The following is a 21,249-nucleotide window of genomic DNA, read 5'->3' as shown; positions in this document are numbered from 1 at the left end:
CAATAGCTTCTAGAAAAAGGAAAAAAAAAATATGGAACGCTTAAATCAGCCCTTAGCAGTGCTGAGAGCTAGTACTTAAGATGCGGCCTTGGTTCTGAACAGTGGTGGAAATGGAAAAACAGCAAACGCTTGGACGATGAGCTTGAGATACAGAAACAAACCAGGCCTCGCACACAGCATCCCTGCCGGCAGCAGGCAGGCCACTGGAGGGGAGCAGGCCAGCACTCCCAGCAGGAGCCCACCTTCCCCGGGCTCCTCCTCCAAGGAGGGTGCCCCTGTGCGGGCAAGGCAGGGTCAGCACTTCTCACAGCTGCCCCCTGCCCGCCTTGGGGGCACGGCTGAGGGCCCATCCTGCCTCTCAGTCACAGCCCAGAAACGGAAAACAAGGCCACGTTTATTCCACGTCCCCTCAGGCCACCTGCTGACACCGGCTCTCCGCACCCAGGAGCAGGCGGGGCTTCCAGGCAGAGGGCACCTGGTGTCAGTCGCCCATTTTCACAGATGTAGGCCCAGCCTGACCAAGAGCAGAGTGGGAGGAGGCTCTGCTGCCTGTGGCCGGGTGTGGAGACCCCAAGGACCCCAGGAGAGGCAAGGGTCACGTTCAACGTGAAGCACACGGAGGGTCAGCCGGGTGACTCACACCCTGGTCTCTGGCTCTCTGGGGAGCACAGCTTTGTAAACCAGTCAGCGGGGGTGGGAGGACAGGGCCTGGGAGAGCCTCTTCTTCCCATGGCTCAGCCAGGTTCCGCCCTCCAGGCCTGGCGATGGCGAAGCAGCAGGTGCACCTGAGTGAGGCATCAAGTCAGCCCAGGCAGTGGCTGCCGTGCTGTCTCCTGGGGGTCCCGACAGAGACGGCCAGTGCAGCCTCCCAGGTGACAGGCAGCAGAAGGTAATGCTGGCACATCTCCCAGCCAGTGGCCAGGAGGGAGGTAGGCTGATGAGACGGGACCAGTCTCGCTCTGGGCTGCGTCCCACAGTGCAGTGGAGCTGGGTGCGAGTGACGCTCACGGCTCCCCATTGAGCTCAGGCATCAGGCACAGATGTGACCTTACCCAACCTGTAAGGGAGGAGCCAGGTTAGCTCTGCCCACCTGCTGCAGCCCTCACCCCTGGGCCCAGCCCAACCAACTTCCAGGGCCCTCAGCTGTTCAAGTGCTCAGCTCACCCACAGGGACCCACCCTCGGGGTCTCACCCCGGCCTGCTCGGGAGAATCACATGGGAGCTTGTGAAGCCCCTGCCCCAGGCCACCCCCAGGGTCCCTGGTGACTCCAGCACGCAGAGTCAGCAGGAGGGAGAAGGAGATCAGATGGCCCCACTTGGCTCCTTGGCTACAGCTCTAAAGAAGGAAGTGAAAATTCACGTAAATTAACTTTGGAGCCGTCTGTAAATAGACCACATATCACAGCAAGCAAAATTTATGTTGGCATTAAAATTAGAACTTCCTGCCCCCGCAGGGCCGTGTGGGAGGCCTGGCCAAGAAGCTATCTTTATGGGGGTTGAAGAGGGTGGACTCTCCCCTCGCTGGAATGGGACAGGGAGGCGACAGCTTGTGATCGGGGGACCCTCAGGATCTCAGAGGACAAACCAGGAGCCCAGTGCTGGTGTCCCAGACTGGCGTGACCTCTGGGGACAATGGCGTGCTTCCCTCCACCCCTCCCCCCGGTGCCTTGAATGTATCATCCTATCTAATTCCTGTGCTGACACCAGGAGCTAGGGATTACTACCCCTGCTGACAGGCGATGCGCGGAAGCTCAGAGCAGAGCGCATCTCCGGGGAGTCAGGCTGCTCCTGAGAGCAGTCAGGACTCAGATCCTGCTGGACGCTGGCTGCCAGCCCACTGCTTCCCAGATGGGCAGAGGGCAGAGGCCAGCATGGCGTGGAGGGATTGAAACAGGCCCGCTGACCTGCAGGGCGAGCAGGGACCGCCCCGCATCCCGAGATGATCCCTTCAGTGGTAAATGCGCCGTGGGGCAGGGGTGTGGCCTAGCAGCTAAGACACTGCTTGGGAGGCACGTCCCTAGCAGAGTGCCCGGGAGTGAATCCTGGCGCTGTTCCTGACTCCAGCTTCCTGCTAACGTGCACCCTGGGAGGCAGCAGGTGACGGCTCAAGTACTCGAGGTCCTGCCTCCTGTGTGGGAGACCCGGAGGGGGTTCCCAGCTCCTGGCTTCAGCCTGGCCCAGCCCCATCTGTTGTGGGCATCTGCGAGACCCTCATATGAGGGTCCTCTCTCTCTCTGCCTTTTAAACACACAAAATAAACAAATTGTTAAAAGATGGGCTTTGTTGCGGGCCTCCCAGCTGGCCAGCTTTCCCCCCTTTCAAGAGGGTTCTCTCAGTTAAATGAGGAGCTGCTAACTGTGCTCTTCTGGTTATCTTTTGCGACTCTGAGCGGTGCAGGTGCAGGGTCCCCAGTCCCCGCGGAGCCAGCCCACCACACCAATCCCCGGCCTCCGCCCCGGCTCTGTTAGCTCTGTTAGACTGTGTGCAGGCAGAGCCTGCCAGCCACCAGGCTGGTGAGGCCCCACTGCCATGGGGCTGTGTGGAGGAGCACAGGTGCTGTCCAGCCCAGGGCCGGACGAGGCCTCCCACGGTCTCCCTGGGACCAGCTCCAGCCCAGCCCAGCCCTTACCGTTCGATGATGCGATTGTTGTCCTGGAGGTCAAAGGCCACCAGCTTCATCTCACGGCACAGTTCTTGCATGCTGTCCACACACAGGCCACACAGTGGCTGAGGCTCCAGTGGCACCACCCCAGCTCCTTCCCCGGGGGCCTCCCCAACCCCGACTCAGGCCTGGCCCCGGGCCCTAACCCCAGCCTCTGCCCTCCCGCGCTGCCTCCCCTGAACTCACTGGAGGGCCAGGTCTTGGGGTGCAGGAGGAGCCGTGGAGGGTGGCAAGGCCTGGGCGCCCTTGGCTTTATCCTGCAGGAGTTGGTCCAGGATCTACAGGGAAGGCACGCGTGGGTCAGGGGCTGGGCCAGCTCCTGCGTGGCCGGCTTGGGGACACACTGAGGAAGGGTCCCCCAGCCTGGGTCCCTGGAGCGCCTGCTCGCCAGCCTTTCCTAGCACCCTTCCTGCCATGGTGGTGGTGGGGGGTGTAGCTGGCATAGCACCATTGCTCCTCTACGCTTGCATGGAATGACCCCAGCAGCCAGTTCTCCTGTGAGTCTACCCTAGCCCTCTGGTGACACAACACGGGCCAGGAGCTGCAGAGTAGGGACAGGACCTCCCCCCAGCCTCGGGAAGCAGGGCGCTGCTGTGTGGGCTGTTGGCAGGGAGGCGAGAGGCAGCCACGCCCTTCTCCCTCCCGGCTTCTCAGAGCTGCTCGTGTGTTCTCTTCGCAGAGAGCAGACCACGAGGCCAAGGGCAGCTCCTATCACCCTCTCAGGAGTGGCCTGAGCCCACAGGACGGCGAGGAAGATGTCCCAGCTTCCCGCGGCCTCTGTCCCTTGCTGTGACCATCACTCCGAGGTCCTCCCACCAGGTACCTCCTCAGACCCCACCTCAGGGCTCACTGGCGGCTCAGAGGCCTCTAACCCAAGCCAGACTCCCTCCAGGAAGCTCTGCCCAGAGGCAGGGGGCGGCCCCAGGGCCCTCCCCGGGGTATCCCGGGCCATCTGCCCCCGGTCGCACCTTGCTGAGGCTCTCCTGGGCACCCTGGGCCTCCGTGTTACAGGCAGCCACGGAACAGCCGACCAGGCGCAGGTGGTTCCTGGTCTTGTGCACCTCCCTACAGGCGGCAGGTGAAGAACAGAATTAGAACAGGACTCCTGGGGGACCACACAGTCACCAATGTGTCCCGGGCGTGGGCCTGCCCCGCTGCCTCTGCCCTGCTGGGGTGGCCTCTCCCTCACCCACCTCCCGCCTCCCAGCCCCCGCCCCCCCTACCCACCATGGTGACTGTGCAGGGGGCACTTCTGACGGAGGTGGGGGGGCCATCAGGACCCAGCTGCATGGCTGGGGCTGGGCCGCATGTGTGGCTAGGGGAGGCTCCAGGCGGGCAGGTGACCGCTCACGCCTGGTACCTGAGAAGGGAACCGCCCACGCTCCCACTCCTAGAACAGATCCAGCTCAGGGCTCTCAGCAAATCCTCTGCTCTCTCAAAGGCCCTTTCCCCACGGTGCGGGCAGGAAGCCAGGCCCAGGGCCACGGCATCGCCCGGAGGAGGTGTTTTTTTTTTTTTTTTTTTTTTTTTTTTTTTTTACAGGCAGAGTGGACAGTGAGAGACAGAGACAGAGACAGAGAGAAAGGTCTTCCTTTGCCATTGGTTCACCCTCCAATGGCCGCCGCGGCCGGCGCTCTGCGGCCAGCGCACTGCGCTGATCTGAAGGCAGGAGCCAGGTGCTTCTCCTGGTCTCCCATGGGGTGCAGGGCCCAAGCACTTGGGCCATCCTCCACTGCACTCCCTGGCCACAGCAGAGAGCTGGCCTGGAAGAGGGGCAACCGGGACAGAATCCGGCACCCCGACCGGGACTAGAACCCGGTGTGCCGGCACCACTAGGTGGAGGATTAGCCTAGTGAGGCGCGGCGCCGGCCCCTGGAAGAGGTTTTACGTTCCCACTGTCCCAGCCTCCCGCAGGCCGACAGAATCAGATTCGGGGTGGGGTGCGGGAGGGGGCCTGTCTGGGAGGCGAAACCCTCGCACCCTGCAGGGCCAAGGCGAGAGGACCACTGCCTGCCCCGCCTCCCTGCGCACGCAGAAGCCCACAGCTCCGGGCCTCCTTCCCCAGGGAGGCAGCCAAGCCTGCAGCCGAGCCTGGCTCTGCTGACCGGCTGGGAGATGTTGGGGAAGAGACCATGTGAGCCTGTTTGCTCACCTGGGAGAGGGGCGATAGTGTCCACCACATACATTATGCACCACGGGATTTAATAGGCTAATGTGTGGCAATCCCCCAGCACACTGCCTGGCCCACCCAGGTACCCAGCCGCCCATCCCCCCAACCTTCTCTGGGATGCCCGGAGGGGCCAGGCCTGGCCCTGGGGTGCGTGCGCCCAGGAGGGAGGCCGCGCCGTTACCTCATCCACTTGCCGTGCGCGACGAGGGACGCCTGGTACTTGTGCATGCACTCCTCCTGAAACACCTGCAGCAGCCTCTTGGCCAAGTGGCTGAAATTCACCCTGCACAGACGGAGACGCCGGGCGCCCACGTGAGCAACTGGAGCCGCTGTGCACGTGCCTAGCGCCCCCTCGTGGCCGTGGTCACCTTGCCACAGTGCCCAATCGCGGGATCACAGCAGGCATGTGTCTCCAAGGCAGGAGGAGGTGACAGTCACACGCTGGGATCATGAAAGGCCAGACGTGGGAGGGGCCACGGCCCTCAGCGGACGCCCACTCTCACCAGCTTTGTCTCCAGAGGAACAGGGAGATGGTTATGGAAAGGGCGTGGGGGGAGTGCAACTGGGGGGGCAGTCTAAATCGCCATTATATTGGGGAGGGCTCCCGGGGCCATCAGAGCTCCCAGGACCAGAGCCAATGCGGGCAGAGGTCAGAGGCAGGAAGAGAGGTGGGAGACCAGTGAGGACGGCCAGAGAAGCAATGCCAGTCACATGCAGACTGCTTCCCATACTCCCCTCCTCCCCCCGCTGCAGCCCCGCTCCCTCCTGGGGTCTAACCAGAGAGCTACTCTGCCCAGGGACCGCCCACCTGCCCACCAGCAAACAGGTCACTCACTTGTCCAGCTTGTGGATCTGCTCCTCGTTATAGCCAAGCCCTAGGAGGAGACAAATGGGCATGATGTCCACGAAGCAGAGCGGCCACAGGGTTGGGGACAGCGACGGAGGTGATGCCAGCCCGGCCTGGCCCTGCGGCACCCCAGTAGCTCATTACGACTTGATATGATGTGATGAGTGTCGCCAAGTACCCTGTCACGATTCAGGGGTCTAAAGAGGCTTCGGCCGGGAGTGGAAGACATGGGCCTTGGAGCATGGTGCTCAGCCGCAGCCCCCACCCAGCCCCTGCCCAGAGTGACGTGGCCAGCAGCCGCTGGGCTCCTTCCAAACCTCCACTCTCAGCTCTTGCAGCCACGACCCGGAGAAGCCAGGCCACTGCCTTCTACTGTTCCCTCTCCACCAGCCAAGTCTTCCGTCTCAGCTCCCTCCCAAGGCCCTCAGGCTCCTGCATCTCCTGCACCGTGGAGATGCTGCCCCCTCCTGGGCTCCGAGGGAACAGCAGGGAATAGGTTGCAGCAGCCCCCACAGGCAGTGAAGTAGGTTTGCTCTCTCCAGTCCGCTCCCCTAAGAATGCCCTTCCTGGTCTGGCACTCAGCCAGCTGTGAGCACTTACACAGCCCAAGGGATCTGCATAAGGGACCCCGGCCTCCTCCGTAAGCAGCGGCTTCAGCGAGCCCGTTGCCACGCGCACCACGTGGACCCCACAGGCTTCCAGCGAGGGCCACGGGTGGGTGCCCTGAGTGCCGCAGGGCCTGCTCCAGCGGCAGCAGTTATGGTTTGTTCTAGAGGCCAATTGAGAGGCAGCTCCTCGGAGCCTGCGAGCCCGGTGGCTGACAGCGGGGTCTGACGAGAGTGCTTGAGTGCTCGGGCGGCCCAGCTTGCTCTTCTACAAAAGGGCGGGCGCGGCCCCTGGAGTCCCCGAGCATCAGGGCTCTCAGGACAGCAAGGGAGGGGGTGGGAGCCGATTAATTTACATCCAAACACCAAAGCAGGTGCACTCTCCTCATCAGCACTGCCTTATTGTTCTGTGACAATGACATTTTCCTCTGTTCCAAGTTTAGCTTCCAGACACAGACGTGCCTTAAGTGTAAGATACGCATGCGCTTTGGAAAACAGCACAAAAATGGAACAGAAATATCTCTTTAGTAATTTGGTCTGTATTGGTTATGCACTTCAATGATAGTTCGATATATCTGTTGAACACAATGTATCATTAAAAATAATTCTACCTGCTTCTTCCCGCTTTCTAACAGTGGGCCACGAGAACTGCCCATGGACCCACGTGGCTGGGTCAGTGTCCTAGGGACCGTGCTGTTTCTGTGGCCCCAAGAACAGAGGAGACCTGGCCAGTGAACCCCAGGACCTCAGGCTGCAGGGGAGGAAACGTTTGGGGCATGGAGGTGAGAGAAGGGTGGGGTCCAGGAGCACACTGGGGCTTCCTCAGGCTCCCCTGACCCCTGCCGCCAGCCCTGCCCCCATGGCATCACCTGGGACAGGAAGCCCCGTCCCCCCAGCCTGCCTCCCATGAGGATTAGTAGGCAACCCAGGCGGGCTGCCTGGCCCAGGCGGGCTCTAGATGAGATTTCCATCCCCCTTCTCTGAGTGCCCCAAAGAAACAAGGGTAGGGACCGCCCAGGCTGCAGAGGGAAGGCAGCAGGAAGGGAGCACCCGAGTCTTCACCACCCCCTCCTGCCCCCGCTCACCTGGGCTCATCCGAGACTTCTTGAACTGTTTGTAGATGAGGTTCATCTTGTCCAGACAACACTGGATCTGCTGGGTGCTGCGGGCAGAAACCAGGGGATCAAAGCAGAGAGCAGAGGGCAGGGCAGGGGAGGGAAGGGGAGGGGAGGGGAGGGGAGGGAAGGAGAGGGCAGGGGAGGGCAGGGCAGGGCAGGGGAGAGGAGGACAGGGCAGGGGAGGGGAGAGGAGGGCAGGGGAGGGGAGGTCAGAGGGAGCTGGTCCCGGGGCAGGGAGGTCCCTCTCGAGGGTGCTCTGTCGAGGGCCTGCAGGCCTGGGTTGAAGGTCATTAGCATCTCTTCCTTCCCCCTTTAAGCTGGACCCACACCCTTCCAGGTGCCGGCAGTGTGTGCATGTGTGTGCGTGTGTGTGGGAGGGTGGAGGCCCAGAGAACTCCAGCTCAGCGGTTTGTGGAGCTGGACTCCGGGCAGGGCACGCTCTTGTCCACCAGGGCTCTGCCAGCCCTCAGGAACCTGCCCCCCCACAGTGCCCCGAGCGTGGGGGCAGAAAAGGAGGTGGCTGGGCTGGGAGCTCAGAGCCCCAGTCTTTAGCCGAAAGGCTCAGGGGCAAATGTGTTCTGAATTCAGAGCTGACTTCTGGCTCCAGAGAGGTAACTCAGGGCACGGGCAGGCACGGTGGGGGCCTGGTAGGGTGTGGGGCAGCTCCCGGCGCCCGCTACTCAAATGCTGCCTCCAGAGAACCCGGGAACGCGCAGCCCAGTGGGATCCACGGACTCTCCCGAGCCTGCCTGCGGCCAGGAGAGCTAAGAGAGGACTGGGCGCTTTCGAAGGCCTTTGGCATGTAGAGCCGAGGGCACGGGCCACCTGCTAACCAGGCCCTGACGGCAGAGGCGCCGAGGAGGGGGCTCTCTCTGGAGTGCCACCTGCCACCCCTCTCCATGCAGCCGCGGAGGCCGTGGCTGTGGCAGCCCGTGGGGCGGGTGGCTTTTTTGTTTGTTAAAAGACAAAATGGGTGTTAAATGGGTGTTACACGCTGCAACCCCAGCCTGGTGGCCACCAAGACAGCTCTGTCACTTGTCACTTCCTAGCCATGCCTCGGAGCAAGCCACCCTCCTGTGGGAGCTTCCCGTCCCAAGCCCAGTGTTACGGCAGCTTATCATCACCATCATCATCACCATCATCATCATCGCCATCTCCAGGAGCCCGTGAGATGCCAGACGGCAGAGAAGCCACCCGAGAGAACAGAATTATTCTCTTCCTTGGAGTTATTGCGCCTGCTGATGTCCCTAACGTGTTCTTCCACCTCCCAGATGGGCGCAGGAGCCCGGAGCCTCTCTCCCTGTGGCTGGTCTCGGGCGGGTCTTTCTAGCTCCCCAGCCTCCAGCCCTCGCCCACGCCCCAGCCCTTGCTGGGAGAGAGCAGGCTGACTCCTCCAAAGGCTCGCGGGCCTTCCGGCCGCCCACTCCCCACCGCCAGCCCACGAAGAAGGAAAATCCCACAGACCTTCTGTCCGCATGTACCTGAGCCCGCCTCTTCGCCAGCTCCGCGCCCAGCCTGCTCAGGCTCGCCTGGGTCTCCGTGATATTTTGGGAACATCTGGAGAGGACCTCGGCCAGCTGTGGAGCCCAGAGGCAGTCCCCGTGGGGCGCTCAGCTGCGGGCTCAAGCCGGCTGCCGGCCCGCCCCGCCCCGCCCCCGGCCCCACTCACAGTCCGCAGCCTGGACCTCAGCTCCGTGGCCCCCTGCAGCTCCTGCTGCGTGGGCGTCTCAGCCGCGCTGTCCAGCCTCGAGGGAGGGAAGGAGAAAGCCGCATTGGAGTGCGCGGCGGGGCGGGGCGAGGCAGGGAGCCCCCAGAGGGCACACTGGCCGCGGCAGCCTGGCCGGCTTTGCCCCGGGCCTCCTGGGGTCAGTCCTGGCTGCCCCGACAGCTGCCAGAGAGGAGGAGCGGGGCGCAGGGACCGCGGAGTGGCTGCTGTGCCAGGAGGCCCAGGTGCAGCCACAGGCCGCCTCGCCCACCCGCAGCTCAGAGTCCCCCGTGGGGAGCGCGCAGCTTCAGACCTTAGAAGCATCCAGGGAATGGGGTCGCAAGGCACTGGCGCTGCCAGCCCTCAGGGGCCGCCCAAGTGTCTCAGTTGGAAAACAAGGGTGCAGAATCCAGAGGTTGGGGTGGGGGTGTTACAGCGGCCTGAGGTGCCGGCCCCGGCCCACTGACCACGCCAGGCCTCTTGTGCTCCCCGCGCGCCCCCCACTCCTCCCTGGCGAGCGGCCATCAGCAGGCTCGCGCCGACCCTGACTTCTCCGGAGTCCGAGTTCGGAGGAGGCTTAGGGCGTGAATGGGAGGCAGCAGGCAGCGGACAGCAGGACCCGCCAGGGGGCGCTCTCCCCAGCCTGTGGCTTCCCTGGTCAAGAGCCCTCCACGGCTCCCTCATGGCCAGTTTACTGGGGTCCAACTTCTCTGTAACCAAGACCGGCTCGTGGCCCTCTGCTCCCGGCGCCAGCCCCTCCGTCTCCGACTTCCTGTGGGGCACTGGGAGGTGACTGGCCTCAGTGGACGTCACAGCACCCCTTCTGTCCACCTGCTCGCAGCACCCCCTGTCTCTGCCCAGACCTCCTCACCCGGGGTATGCTCCCTCCTTCTGGCCTTAAACACCTCTTCCTTCAGGAAGCCTTCTGTGGTGGTCCCTACCCATCTCTACTCTCCTAATCCAGCCACCCCGGTAGCCCTCATGTGCATGTGACACGAGCCCTATATGTCCCCAGCAGCCTCTTCTGCGCCTGGGACAGGGCTCTGCTCGGGGTCATCGGCAGCTGCTGACTGATGCCATTTGAAGGTGCCACGAGGGGGACCCCATCCCTGCTCTCTGGAGGCCCCCCTTTCTCTTCTGGAACTCCCTGTCCTGTGGGTCTCTTCCCCGAGATGAGGGCCGGGCTGGGGCTGTCAGGTGTGCAGTGGGGGCACAGGGTGGGGCGGGGCGGCACCCTCGCCCACCCCCCGCAGGTAGGTGAGGTGAGGTGCGTGGCCGGAAGCATGGGGTGAGGGGAGCGCCGAGGGGTCCCAGGCGGCCTGGGCGGGACACGCACCTCTCAGTGCCCAGGCTGCTGCTAAGGAAGAGGAGTGCGGTCCGTGTGACCTCCAGAGTCCGCCTGCACGTGGTCTGCAGCACCTCCCTGCCCAAGGGAGCCTGGTTCAGGGCCGCCTTGCCCAGGGGACCCAGGGTGCTGACCCTGACCCTGACCCAGGGCAGTGCGGAAGTGGCCCAGACGTCCGCCCCTCACCTCCCTCCCACCCCCCAGCCCTGCTGGGGACTCACACGACCCAGTACAGCCCGCGAAGCATCAGCTCCTGTGTGTGCAGCATGGCCCGTGCCAGGCGCAGGGCCTGGTAGCCGGCACCCAGCATGCCCTGAAACACACGGGTGGGCCTGTCCCTCCCCTCCTACCTCTGTCCACGCCGCCCCCGCCCCTGTGGGCCGCCCCTCACCTTGGCGGCATTGTAGTCTGCCTGCAGGTCCACTTTGGGGACGAACTTGGGGATGTCCAGGGCAGCTGCGGACAAAGACCCCGTCAGAGGGGCCTGCCCGTAAGGTCGAGGTCAACTCTGAGTTCATCTTCGCGCCTTCTCAGCTCACACTCACCCCACATTGCCAGTCTCCCAATGCAAGCGCCCCGGCTCCCGCCGAAACCCCCCCTTCCCAGCACGGAAGGTGCATCTTGACAGTTGTGGTCCCTCACTGCCACCTCGTGGACAACTTGGAGAACTACACGCTCGTGCCCAAGGCCCTGTCTCAACAGCCAGGAAACGGGACTCGAACCACCCTCTTGTCCACAGATTTTAAGGTTAATTCCCTAAATCCTCTCCCCTCTTCCTCTGAGAAGGAGGAGGTAGCGGGCATCATCCAACTGAGAAGCGATGATTTTTTTTTAGAACTTGGAGGGACGGTGAAGCTCCGCCCCCGGGCCTTTCCCCCTTTTCTCCCACCTGGCCCGGCCCCGAGTCTCCCCGCGGCAGCTGCAGCTGCTGTCACAGCTCTGAGGACACCTGCCCAAGCCCCACAGCGTCTCGGAGACACGTGCAGAATTAGAACCCAGACCTGCACCCACCGTGAAAAGCAACCAAGCCCCGGGCGGCCGTACTCACGGTCCCTGAAGGCCAGCCCCTTGGGGGTCTCGCTGGCCGCGCTGAACAGGGTCAGGGGGCTGCTGGCAGTCGTGTGCGCGATGTGCTGAGCCGAGACGCTGGGCTCCAGGACGCACGGGTGGCCCTCAAAGAAGTACTCCTGCTGCCGGGGGCCCACGCTGGTCTGCTCGCACACGGCCTCCAGGAAGACGGCCACCCTAGGCACACAGGGCGCGGGCCGCGAGGTCGCTGGCGGAGCGGGAGGTGGGGGCGGCTCCGGGCGCCCAGACCCCGCAAGGAGGAGAGGGTTGCGCAGTTCGGAGGGAGGGGCTGGGGTGCTTCCTCTCTCCCCAAGGGTGGAGAGAGGGCAGAGGTCACGGGCGCAGCCGAGGGGCGCTCTGCGCCCACACCCCGCGGGCACTCAGCGAGTCCCACCGCGGATGCTGGGGCTGGAGCCCTCGGTGGGTGCCAACTTCAGGCCACGCCCCTCGCGCATGCGCTTCTCGGAAGCACCAGCAAGAGCCCTGTGCCACTTGCCCTTGTGGGGCGGCCGTCTTCCCAAGTTAAGCTTGGCCCCGGGGAGCACCCACGGAGCCCGCCTTCCCGCCCCGGCGGCCCACGTACGTGTTGTGGGCGTGGATGTAGACGTGGTGCAGCACGGCCTGGGACAGGGAGAAGACGTGCACGGTGACGCGCTGCAGGATGTCGCTTGTCTCGGCGAAGAACTGGTCGAAGCCCCAACACTTGGCCGGCTCCACCTCCAGGATGTTGGCCAGGATGGGCACCAGCTGGCCCTGCAGGCCCCTGCCCCCCGCACACGGGGCTTCAGCAGGAGGCGGGGGGCGCCAGAGAGCGCGCTGAGGAGCTAGCGCCCAGGTGGGGGGCGCACGGTGGGTTGGGGAGACATTGCTGGCAGAACTCGTGCCAGCTTCCGGGCAGGGAAACTGAGGCCACGAGGCAAAGGGTGCAGTAGCCAGCCTGCAGCACGCCTGGGCCGGCTGGGACAGCAGCAGAGAGAAGCGGTCGGCGCCTGCCTCGGGTCCCACTCACATGGACAGCCGGCAGGTGACCGGCAGGGCGTAGCTCCACTCCAGGGGCCCGTTCTCCCGCCGCTGAGTGCCCGCGATGGCCCCGGAGGGCTTCTCGGTGGTGATCCGGTACCTGGGGTGGAGCGTGAATCGCTGAGCGGAGCCCCAGGGCCCTGGCTCCAGCCTCCCGGCCCTGGGAGGTGGCCAGAAACGGGATTTGAGAGACATGTCGCCCGCTCGGCCCTCTGCGCCTGGTGAGAGCTCCCCACGGCTCCCTGCCCCGTCCCCTGCCACACCCCATGGCCATGCAGCCGCCACCCACACCGGTGCCCAGGGCCAGCTTGGCCTGAGTCCCTCCTCCTCTTGACTTTCCTAATCTGTCCCTTCCAAGACCAGCCCCCTCTGCCACCCAGGCCAGGCCCCTCCCCTGCCCCAGGCTCCCCGCTGCTAAGCCCTAGCTGAGGGTGGGGGCGCAGGCCTTCCTGTAATCCATCCGGGGTCTCCTGCTCTGGGGTTTAGGACCCTCGCATCCCACGCAGGAGTGCCGATTCGAGTCCCGGCCCCTCCACATCCCATCCAGCTCCCGGCTAACGCATCCGGGAGGCAGCAGATGACCGCTCAAGTGCCCGAGGCCCTGCCACCCACATGGTGGGACCGGGATGGAGTTCCCCGCTCCTGGCCCAGCCCTGGCTGTTGCCAGCATTTTGGGAGTGACCTAACGGCTGCAGGGGCTCTTTCTCCCTCTCTCCGTCTCTCCCCCTCTCCCATATACATATAAACTATAAACAAGAGTGTGTCATCGGTCTCCCTCCACGCCCGGGCAGGGCTCAGCGTCTGTCCCTTGGCTGATGAATGGAGGACTAAGAGGATCCTAGGTCAGGGTGGATCCGAGGATTGCCCGGGAGCGGCGGGGCACAGGAGCCACCGCAGGGCCGGGATGGCGGGCGTCTGCGCAGGACGGCCCGGCCCAGGCGCTGCCCTCCGCCCCCAACCCTGTCCCTGGTCCCCCTCCCCTCCGTCCCCTCCCCCATCCCCCTACATGATCTCCTTGTTGCGCCGCGGCCCGCCGTAGGGCACGAAGGGCAGACTGCCGGTGGCTGCGTGGTACAGGGTCACCCCGATGCTCCAGAGGTCCACGGTCACCCCGAACGCCTTTTGCTGGGGCTTGCGAAGCACCGCCCGCTCGTACATGTCCGGGTGCTGCCGAGAGAGAGAGGGCGCACGGGGGCCAGGCCTGAGCCCCAGCCCGGCCCGCAGGTGCCCGCCAGGACGGCACAGACCCGGCCTCGCTCATTAGCTTAAACACGGGCGCACGTGCGCACGCGCGCCGGGGAGGGTCGCCGGGCAGCTCACCAGGTACTCCTCGGTGCCGTAGACCGAGACGAACTTCTCGTCGTCCAGCAGCTGGCGCGCGGCGCCGAAGTCGGTGAGCTTGTAGACGCTCTGGCCCTCGTGACCCACCAGGCGCATGATGTTGCCCGGCTTGATGTCGCGGTGCACCACGCCGTTCTCCCGCAGGTGGTTCATGCCGGCCACTGCGCACACACGGGCGGGCGCCGCTAGCCGCCGTCCCGGGCCCCAGGGGCCGCCCCAAGCCTGCAGCCTCCCCGGGGTGGATTATTCAGGATCTCTCCGTGTAAGCGAGGTAAAGGGCATGCCGGGACATGTGTTGTGTTGGCCATTTCTAAGCGCCCCGTCTCTAGAGCCTGCCCATCTTCCCATCTGAAACTCCACCCCCTAGCAAGCAACACGCAGGCCCCTGCGCAGCCGCGTCCCGTCTCTGTGAATGTGGCTACTCCAGGAACCTCGTACGTGCGACATCCCACCACTGTGGCCCTCTGTGTGCCTTTTCAGGGCTGAGTAATATTCCGCTGCCTGTATAGACCACGCCTTGTCTGGACACTCTCGGGCTGCCCCCGCCTGGGAGCCACTGGGAACCGTGTCTGCCCCAGGCCTCTGAACGCACAGCCAGGCGTCCAGTCGTTTCCCTCTGGGGCTTCCCCAGCGCCCAGGGCCTGGGCTGCTGCTGGCCTCAGCAGGGAGCCTGGGAGGGACTCACCCACACAGCGCAGAACGACCAGGAACTCGTCCTCCGACAGCCCGAAGGCGTTCTCCGGGCTCTCCAGCACGCTCAGCAGGCTGCCCCCTGAGCAGTGCTCCATCACCAGCACCCTCTGCCGGCTGCCCCCCTGTGGGCGGTGCAGAGGTGGCTCAACCCACCGCCACCAGCTCCCCATCCGCACACCCCGACTTCTGGCCCGGCCTCTCCTCCCTGATCCCACACCCTGCAATCCAGGGCTGTCGCTTCCAGGAAGCCCTCTCTGATTGGACGCTGATCCCACCATTCCTTTCCTGTTCTGTCTGATGGAGGCTCCAGGCCAAGACCCACCGTCTCCTCCACCGCGAAGAGCTTGACGATGTTCTGGTGGTTCAACTTCCGCAGGACCTCAAACTCCCTCTCCTGCACCTCCCGGGGACGCAGGTAGCTGGCAGTGTTGAAGACCTTCACGGCCACCAGCTCCCCGGATTTCTGTGGGGACACAGGGCGAGGCCACAGCTGCAGCCACCTCTCCAGGGACCCAGCCCAAGCCCAGAGAGGAGAGGGCAGCCTGGGGGTGGGGGGGGGTGGAGGCATCCACCCTTGGCTCCTCCCCCAGCTCATGGTGGCATGGCGCAGTACGGGGAGGTGACAAGGGCTCGGCGCACCTGCTGTCCACCTATTGCCAGCACAGGGGCTGCCAACACGCCCTGCTGTGAGCCCTCCATGCCAGCACCGCCCCTGCCTCTGCGGGCCATGCCCCCCTGCCGGCATCTTTGGATCTTGCTCTGTGTTTTCACCTTTCTCTCTCTCTCTCTCATTCTCTCTCTCTCTCTCTTTTTTTTTTTTTTTTTTTGACAGGCAGAGTGGACAGTGAGAGAGAGACAGAGAGAAAGGCCTTCCTTTGCTGTTGGTTCACCCTCCAATGGCCGCCGCGGCCAGCGCACCACGCTGATCCGAAGGCAGGAGCCAGGTGCTTCTCCTGGTCTCCCATGGGGTGCAGGGCCCAAGCACTTGGGCCATCCTCTACTGCACTCCCTGGCCACAGCAGAGAGCTGGCCTGGAAGAGGGGCAACCGGGACAGAATCCGATGCCCCGACTGGGACTAGAACCCGGTGTGCCGGCGCCGCTAGGTGGAGGATTAGCCTAGTGAGCCGTGGCACCGGCCTCACCTTTCTCTTGTCCCAACTTGTGCCCAGCAGAGGAGTCATCCCCAGGAGCCCTTCTCCCCCCCACCCAAGGGTGCACGGGCCCCCGGCCCACCCCCTGCCGCCCTTGAGGCTTGCAGGGCCTGCCCCTCACCTTGTTGCGGGCCTTGTACACGCTGGCAGTGGCACCCTGCCCCAGCAGGTCATCCGTGTGCCACAGGTAGCTGGCCGTGCTCTGCATCTCCGGCCCCGAAAGACAGCCTGCGGGGAGCCCCGGAGTTCGTCCCTGAGCGGCAGCCAGGCCCCAGGGCCCAGAGGGGCTCCATGTGGTCTTTCCACGGGCAAGAGGCCGGGGAAGTGGAAAGCACAGAAAGGTTACGTAACTTCCCCAAAAAGCACAGCACAGCACTGCACGCAAGCCCTCAGCGAGAGCACAGGTGGCCTGGCTCTCCCTGCAGCCCCTCACCAGACAGACACACCTCTCCTCTCTGTCCCCTCTCCTGGGCAATGAGGATTCTGGGGGTTTGGTGTGCAGGCCTGGGGTTGTCCCAGGAAGTAGCAATAGCGCAGGTGGAATGGCCCGGGTCAGCACACCACCCCGAATCTCCAGGATTGCAACACGAGCTGCACCAGGAGCCCCTACCCCACCCACCGGCCCGCCTGCAGGGCCCACACTTCCTGCTGCCGGGAGCTGACAGCCAGCTGGGCCAGCTCAGTGCTGCTCCAAAGAGGACAGGGCTGCAGGGGCAGGGGAGCTAGAGAGAGAGACACAGAGAGAGGGGAGGATCGGGAGGCCCGAGACCCTCAAACCCAAGGGCTCAGGAGCCCCTGGGGGGCCCCAAGACCCCTATCCTATCGCTGCTGCTGTCCTGTTCTCTCTAAAGGCCAGTTCCTCTAGAGCCTGGCGTCCAGAGTCAAGTTCAGTGGCTGTCTGAGGCCCGGCCAGGGTTGGCCTTTCTGAGATGTGCGGCAGAAGAAGTGTAAGGAGGCCGCTATCCCTAAAATACTTTTTTAAAAGAAGTTTGTTTGAGAGGCAGAGAGAAAGAGAGGGATAGAGACACTCAGGGAAACAGGCTGAGAGAGCTCTCCCCTCTGCTGGGTCACTCCCGGGATGCCCATGATGGCCAGGGGGCAAAGACGATCCCGGAGCCAGGAACCCCACCCAGGTCTCCCCCGAGCCTGGCAGGGACCCCGTCACGGGAGCATCACCCGCGTCCTCCGGCAAGGAGCTGGACTCGGGAGCCGGGAGCCAGGGTGGGGAGTCAAAGATGCTGGACACAGCAGCTTCATGTCCGGACCAGACACCGGCCACTTTTCCCTTCAATACGGTGGGGAAGGCTGGGCTGGGCTAGACGGGGCCTCTTCAAACTGCGGGCTGCCCTGCCTGCCCTGGGAGGATGCACTGGTGCCTACGGTGAGCTGGCCAGTCTTTCCTGGGGGCTGAGCGGGAGTCGCCATCGAGGCCAGAGCTGTGAGGCTGGGGCAGAACCTACTGGTACCAAAGCCAGGGGCCCAGCCTGGGGAGCCAGCAGGCAGCAGACTTTACCCCCTTCAGCATCCTCCCCAGGGCCAGCAAGGGACCTGGGGCCGGGCAGAGCAGAGCTGAACACCCGGGGTCGCGGGCAGTGTGGTGCAAAGGGCAGAGCCCAGGCCAGGGTGGCCAGTCCCTGGGTCTGTACGCTCTGCGACCACTCCCTGCCCCCACCCCTGCACCCGGCAGAGGGGCTGGGGAGCTGCCCGCCCACCCACCACCGCTCCCGCCTCCTGGGGCTCCAGCGCGGCCAAACGCACTCACCGCACGCTCTGAGCTGGAGTCAGGCCCAGCCTCTCCCTGGCGAGCGTGTGTCCGGCTTCCTGTGTGCGGCGGCGAGCCCAGGAGCTGAGCTGCACCGGAAAGAGGAGGGCGGATGAGACGCAGCCTTGGGTGCTGTGTGATCTTTCAGTCTCCATCAAAGGCCACCAGCCTCAGCCCATTAACCCTTTCCTGTCGGTCACCTCCCCCACGGGGCGGGGGGGGATGGGGGTGGTTTCCAGTCCTTTTCCCCAAGCGGTTCCGGGACCCTTTCCGGGCCACGCCCTCTCCTGGGACTCTGGCCAGGGAGCAGGGCCCCAGGGAGAGGTGAGGGCAGGCAGTCGGGGGCATCAGGCAGCGGAGCCTGGGAAGAGAGCCCTGTTGACCACGGGCAGCGCCCTAACCCGCGACCCTGCCAGCCTCAGGCCGGCTTCCCACGCGAGCACAGGACGCCACGGCCCTGCGCGCGGCCCTGGCCTGGCCGCCCCTCCCCCGCGCAGCAGCCCACTCACCCCATCTCCTGCCTCAGCGGGCGGCAGGAGGGGAGTGCGGGCTTGCGGGAGGGGAGCGCGGCGCCCCGGGCTCTCGGGGCTCCCTGTCACTCACTGGCAGCTCCACAGCATCCTGGGCCCAGAGGCAGCGCCCGATGAAGCGGCCCGGTGGCGCCCCAGGAGCGGGGGCTGTGGGGTTTCCGCGGGACACTCAGCTCGGCACAGCACAGTGCGGTGGCTCGCAGCTCTCACACTTCCTGATTTCGTTCTCTCTTGCTCCCTCGGGCTCCCTTTCGCTCTCTCTCTCTTAAAGAGACAGGCAGCTTGGCTGCTGCCAACCACACCTGCCGGCTGGAGGAAGAGTGTGAGGTCCAGAGGCCTGAGCTGCAGTGGCACGCGGCTGGGTGCCTCCCTGCCCCGATTGCGTTCACTGGAGCAGAGAAGTTCAAAGCTCTGCCCAGCGTCTACAGAGCAGGCAGGACAACTCGGCCTGGTGGAGAGCTTCCTGGGAAGCCAGCACCCACAGCTGGGAGACTCACGGAGGCTCAGGCCCCCTGTCCAGGTCCAGCCACTCCTTGGACTCAGCACGGTGAGCACGCAGAGGCCCAAGAGTACGCGCCGAACCAGGGCATGCGCTCCCTGGAGACCCAAGGAGAGACGCGTGGCCGGGAGCGATATTTGGAGAGCGCAGGAGCCTGGAAGGCATTTTGTGGGCAGATACTGGGGGCCCTGAGACCCACACATCTCGAGGGATTTGCGCAGGGTCCTCAGAGACACTGGAACACGCCAACCTCCCAGCCAGGGTGTGTCGGGGGGGTGGGGTTGTGGCTCTGAGAACGCAGCCGGACAACCAGGAAATTCCATGTTTCTGTAGTGTTGGGGGGACTTTCCCACGGCAACACCTGGTGGTTTCTCTGCCAGCCCCGCCCCGTCGCAGTGACACCAGGAAGGAGCAGAGCCTTGCCTCACCTCCTGCTCAGAGATGCACCTGCTGATAAGGCGGAACAGAGGCCCGGCTGCAGGCGCTCCCGGCAGAGCCAGAAGGAAAGTCCGAGATCGTCCTGCCCCACCCACCACTCCCCGATGCACCTGCTGGCAGGTGGGAGAGCTGTGCTTCCTGGGTGCCTTGGTGCACTTCCTGGGTGATCCGGGTGGGGCAGGGGACCCCACCAAAGCTTTTGCAGGGTTGCCTCCTCCCTCCCCCCCAGCTCCTGCCTCCGATAAAGGGATTGGGGGAAAAGCAATCCTTCCATGAATCTGAGTCCCTGAGTAGCCATGAGGGGCAGATCCCCCCCACCCCCCGCAATCTCCGCTGGCCCACAAGGGACATTCAGCTTTGCTGAGAAATCAGCCAGTGTTGATTTCGGCTACTGAGTTTTGCAACATGTCCCAGCTGATCCTTGCCATCAACCCCTTTCTGGGATGAACCTACTGAGGCCTTACCAGCAGCCCTTCTTTCCTCTCCAGGAAGCCCAATCTCTCGTTCACAGTGTGGTCAGCCCCTTCGAGCAACAAACATGTGCCACCTCTGAGAGGCAGGCACACCTGCGCTAAGCTGGAGGGTGTAGCCCTCAGCAGAGGCCGGCTTTGTGGACCCTGGCAGCGGGGCTGCAGGGTTGGCGGGGGTCAGGGGGCCAGAAGTGTTGGCTAGAGGCAGGGCTGCATGACCAGACTTTGCAAAGAGGGGAGTGGGGTAGAGGAGAGGGAGGCAGCATGGAGGCAAGAACGGAGTGGGGCTGGTTCAGGACCTCACCCCACCCCCACCTGCTGTCTGTGGCAGGCCAGGGTGGAAGGGGGCCTGCGATCAAGTTCCCCTGAGCCTGACCTGTGGGTTCACATCCTGTGCGGCCAAGATGAAGGAACCTCTTGCCGGGGCCCCAGCTGGGCAGCGTGGCCAGGATTTGGTCTGGGCAGGTGCGGGCGCCTGGTGAGCATCGGCAGGGCAGAAGTCCGGGAGAGTCACGCTTTCCCGGGGTGGGGGCTCTGGAGCCCTGGAGACCGAAGCAGCCATCAAAGGCAGCACAAGGAGCAGAGGCCGGGAGAGGGGGTCCTTGGGGGCAGCTGTGAGGGAAAACACGGCAGATCTGCCTCCAGCGGCCGGGGCTCTGAGGCTTAACTTGGGTCACTTACCCTGGGTGACCTTGGGGCAAGTCATCCAACCCTTCTCCTAGGGTTGGTGTGAAAACAAAAGATGATGGTGCAGTAGATTAACGCTCTGGCCTGAAGCGCCCGCATCCCACATGGGCGCTGGTTCTAGTCCCGGCTGCTCCTCTTCCAATCCAGGTCTGTGCTATGGCCCGGGAAAGCAGTAAAAGATGGCCCAAGTGCTTGGGCCCCTGCACCCATGTGGGAGACCCGGAAGAAGCTCCTGGCTCCTGGCTTCGGATTGGTGCAGCTCCAGCAGTTGCGGCCATCTGGGGTGTGAACCATCGGATGGAAGGCCTCTCTCTCTCTCTGCCTCTTCTCTCTCTGGGTAACTCTGACTTTCAAATAAATAAATAAAATCTTTTATATACATATAAAAAAAGATGATGTGCCTAGTACCTGGCATTTTGTCATCTCTTCTACCCCTGCCTGGCCGGAAGCAATTTTTCCCAGCCCAGGAAAGGAACAGGGCAGGGTGGGGATGCAGTGCTGAGCACGGCCGTGGGTCCTCAGGGCCGGTGGAGGCCAGAGCCAGCCCTGGCCAGGAGCGTGTGGGCAGAAGGAGGGGCAGCTCCCCCAGGCAGCGCGCGGCCCCCAGGCCCCTGTGCGACCTCTGTCCTGGTTCCTGGTACAGAAGAGAGAGCATTTCCCGCCATTCTCTCCCACACTCTGAGCTCAAGCCTTCGCCTTCCGCCTTCCGCGGCTCTGGAACCCAAGCGGCGCTGAACAGGGAGTGCAGCCACTGCCTGCTTCCCCACTGAGACAGCGGGAAGTGCGTCTCCACCCGGCCAACCTTGCCACCCGCGCTCTGCAGCTCACCGTTCAGGCCCAGGGCTCCTGCCCTCTGACCACACTGCCTCTCCGCTGCTCATCTCAAAAACCAAAGCCTGCTCCCACAGCCTCTCCTGAAGCCCCTTCGCTGAGACGCCCTCGATTGAGTCTTCCTCCCTCCCCACTGGCTGCCCATTCAGACTCACGTCCCCTCTACTGAAAACAGTCATGTCGGGGTCACCTTTCTACACGTCAACACCCTCCCCCGCCCGCGACACTTCCGTCTCTGAACCACACCCCTCACAGTCACTCTGCAGGATTTCTAGTCATTGGCACCCTCTCTTTTGTTCATCTACC

At 64.1% G+C, this 21,249-nt stretch overlaps 2 protein-coding genes across 5 annotated transcripts; one reads left to right on the top strand and one right to left on the bottom strand.

The window, feature by feature from the left end:
- Positions 1-374: 374 nt before the first annotated feature.
- Positions 375-18,230, bottom strand: IKBKE (inhibitor of nuclear factor kappa B kinase subunit epsilon). 4 transcript variants are annotated; one of them, XM_051821261.2, is made up of 22 exons: positions 18,092-18,230; positions 17,489-17,577; positions 15,848-15,954; positions 14,897-15,037; positions 14,567-14,696; positions 13,861-14,042; positions 13,547-13,707; positions 12,530-12,640; positions 12,104-12,283; positions 11,501-11,697; positions 10,844-10,908; positions 10,674-10,765; positions 10,444-10,530; positions 9,072-9,147; positions 8,867-8,979; positions 7,370-7,446; positions 5,668-5,707; positions 5,014-5,115; positions 3,631-3,727; positions 2,849-2,940; positions 2,630-2,701; positions 375-1,057 (listed from the first exon to the last, which is right to left on the bottom strand). In XM_051821261.2, the coding sequence occupies exons 3-22, from the start codon at positions 15,932-15,934 to the stop codon at positions 1,024-1,026; spliced, it is 2,136 nt and encodes a 711-aa protein (XP_051677221.2). In that variant the 5' UTR covers positions 15,935-15,954; positions 17,489-17,577; positions 18,092-18,230; the 3' UTR covers positions 375-1,023. The 4 variants fall into 4 exon arrangements, with proteins under 4 accessions (XP_051677221.2, XP_051677222.2, XP_051677223.2 ...); XM_051821262.2 differs by having other exon boundaries at positions 17,998-18,137; XM_051821263.2 differs by lacking the exon at positions 15,848-15,954 and having other exon boundaries at positions 18,092-18,224.
- Positions 17,711-20,505, top strand: LOC138845089 (uncharacterized). The gene is made up of 3 exons (XM_070056217.1): positions 17,711-18,565; positions 18,898-19,075; positions 20,260-20,505. Exons 1-3 carry the CDS (start codon positions 17,711-17,713, stop codon positions 20,286-20,288), a joined length of 1,062 nt encoding a protein of 353 aa, XP_069912318.1. The 3' UTR covers positions 20,289-20,505.
- Positions 20,506-21,249: the final 744 nt, after the last annotated feature.

The sequence above is a fragment of the Oryctolagus cuniculus genome, chromosome 13 (genome assembly GCF_964237555.1).
Source record: "Oryctolagus cuniculus chromosome 13, mOryCun1.1, whole genome shotgun sequence".
NCBI classification, from domain to species: domain Eukaryota; kingdom Metazoa; phylum Chordata; class Mammalia; order Lagomorpha; family Leporidae; genus Oryctolagus; species Oryctolagus cuniculus.
This window is presented reverse-complemented; position numbering and strand designations above follow the sequence as displayed.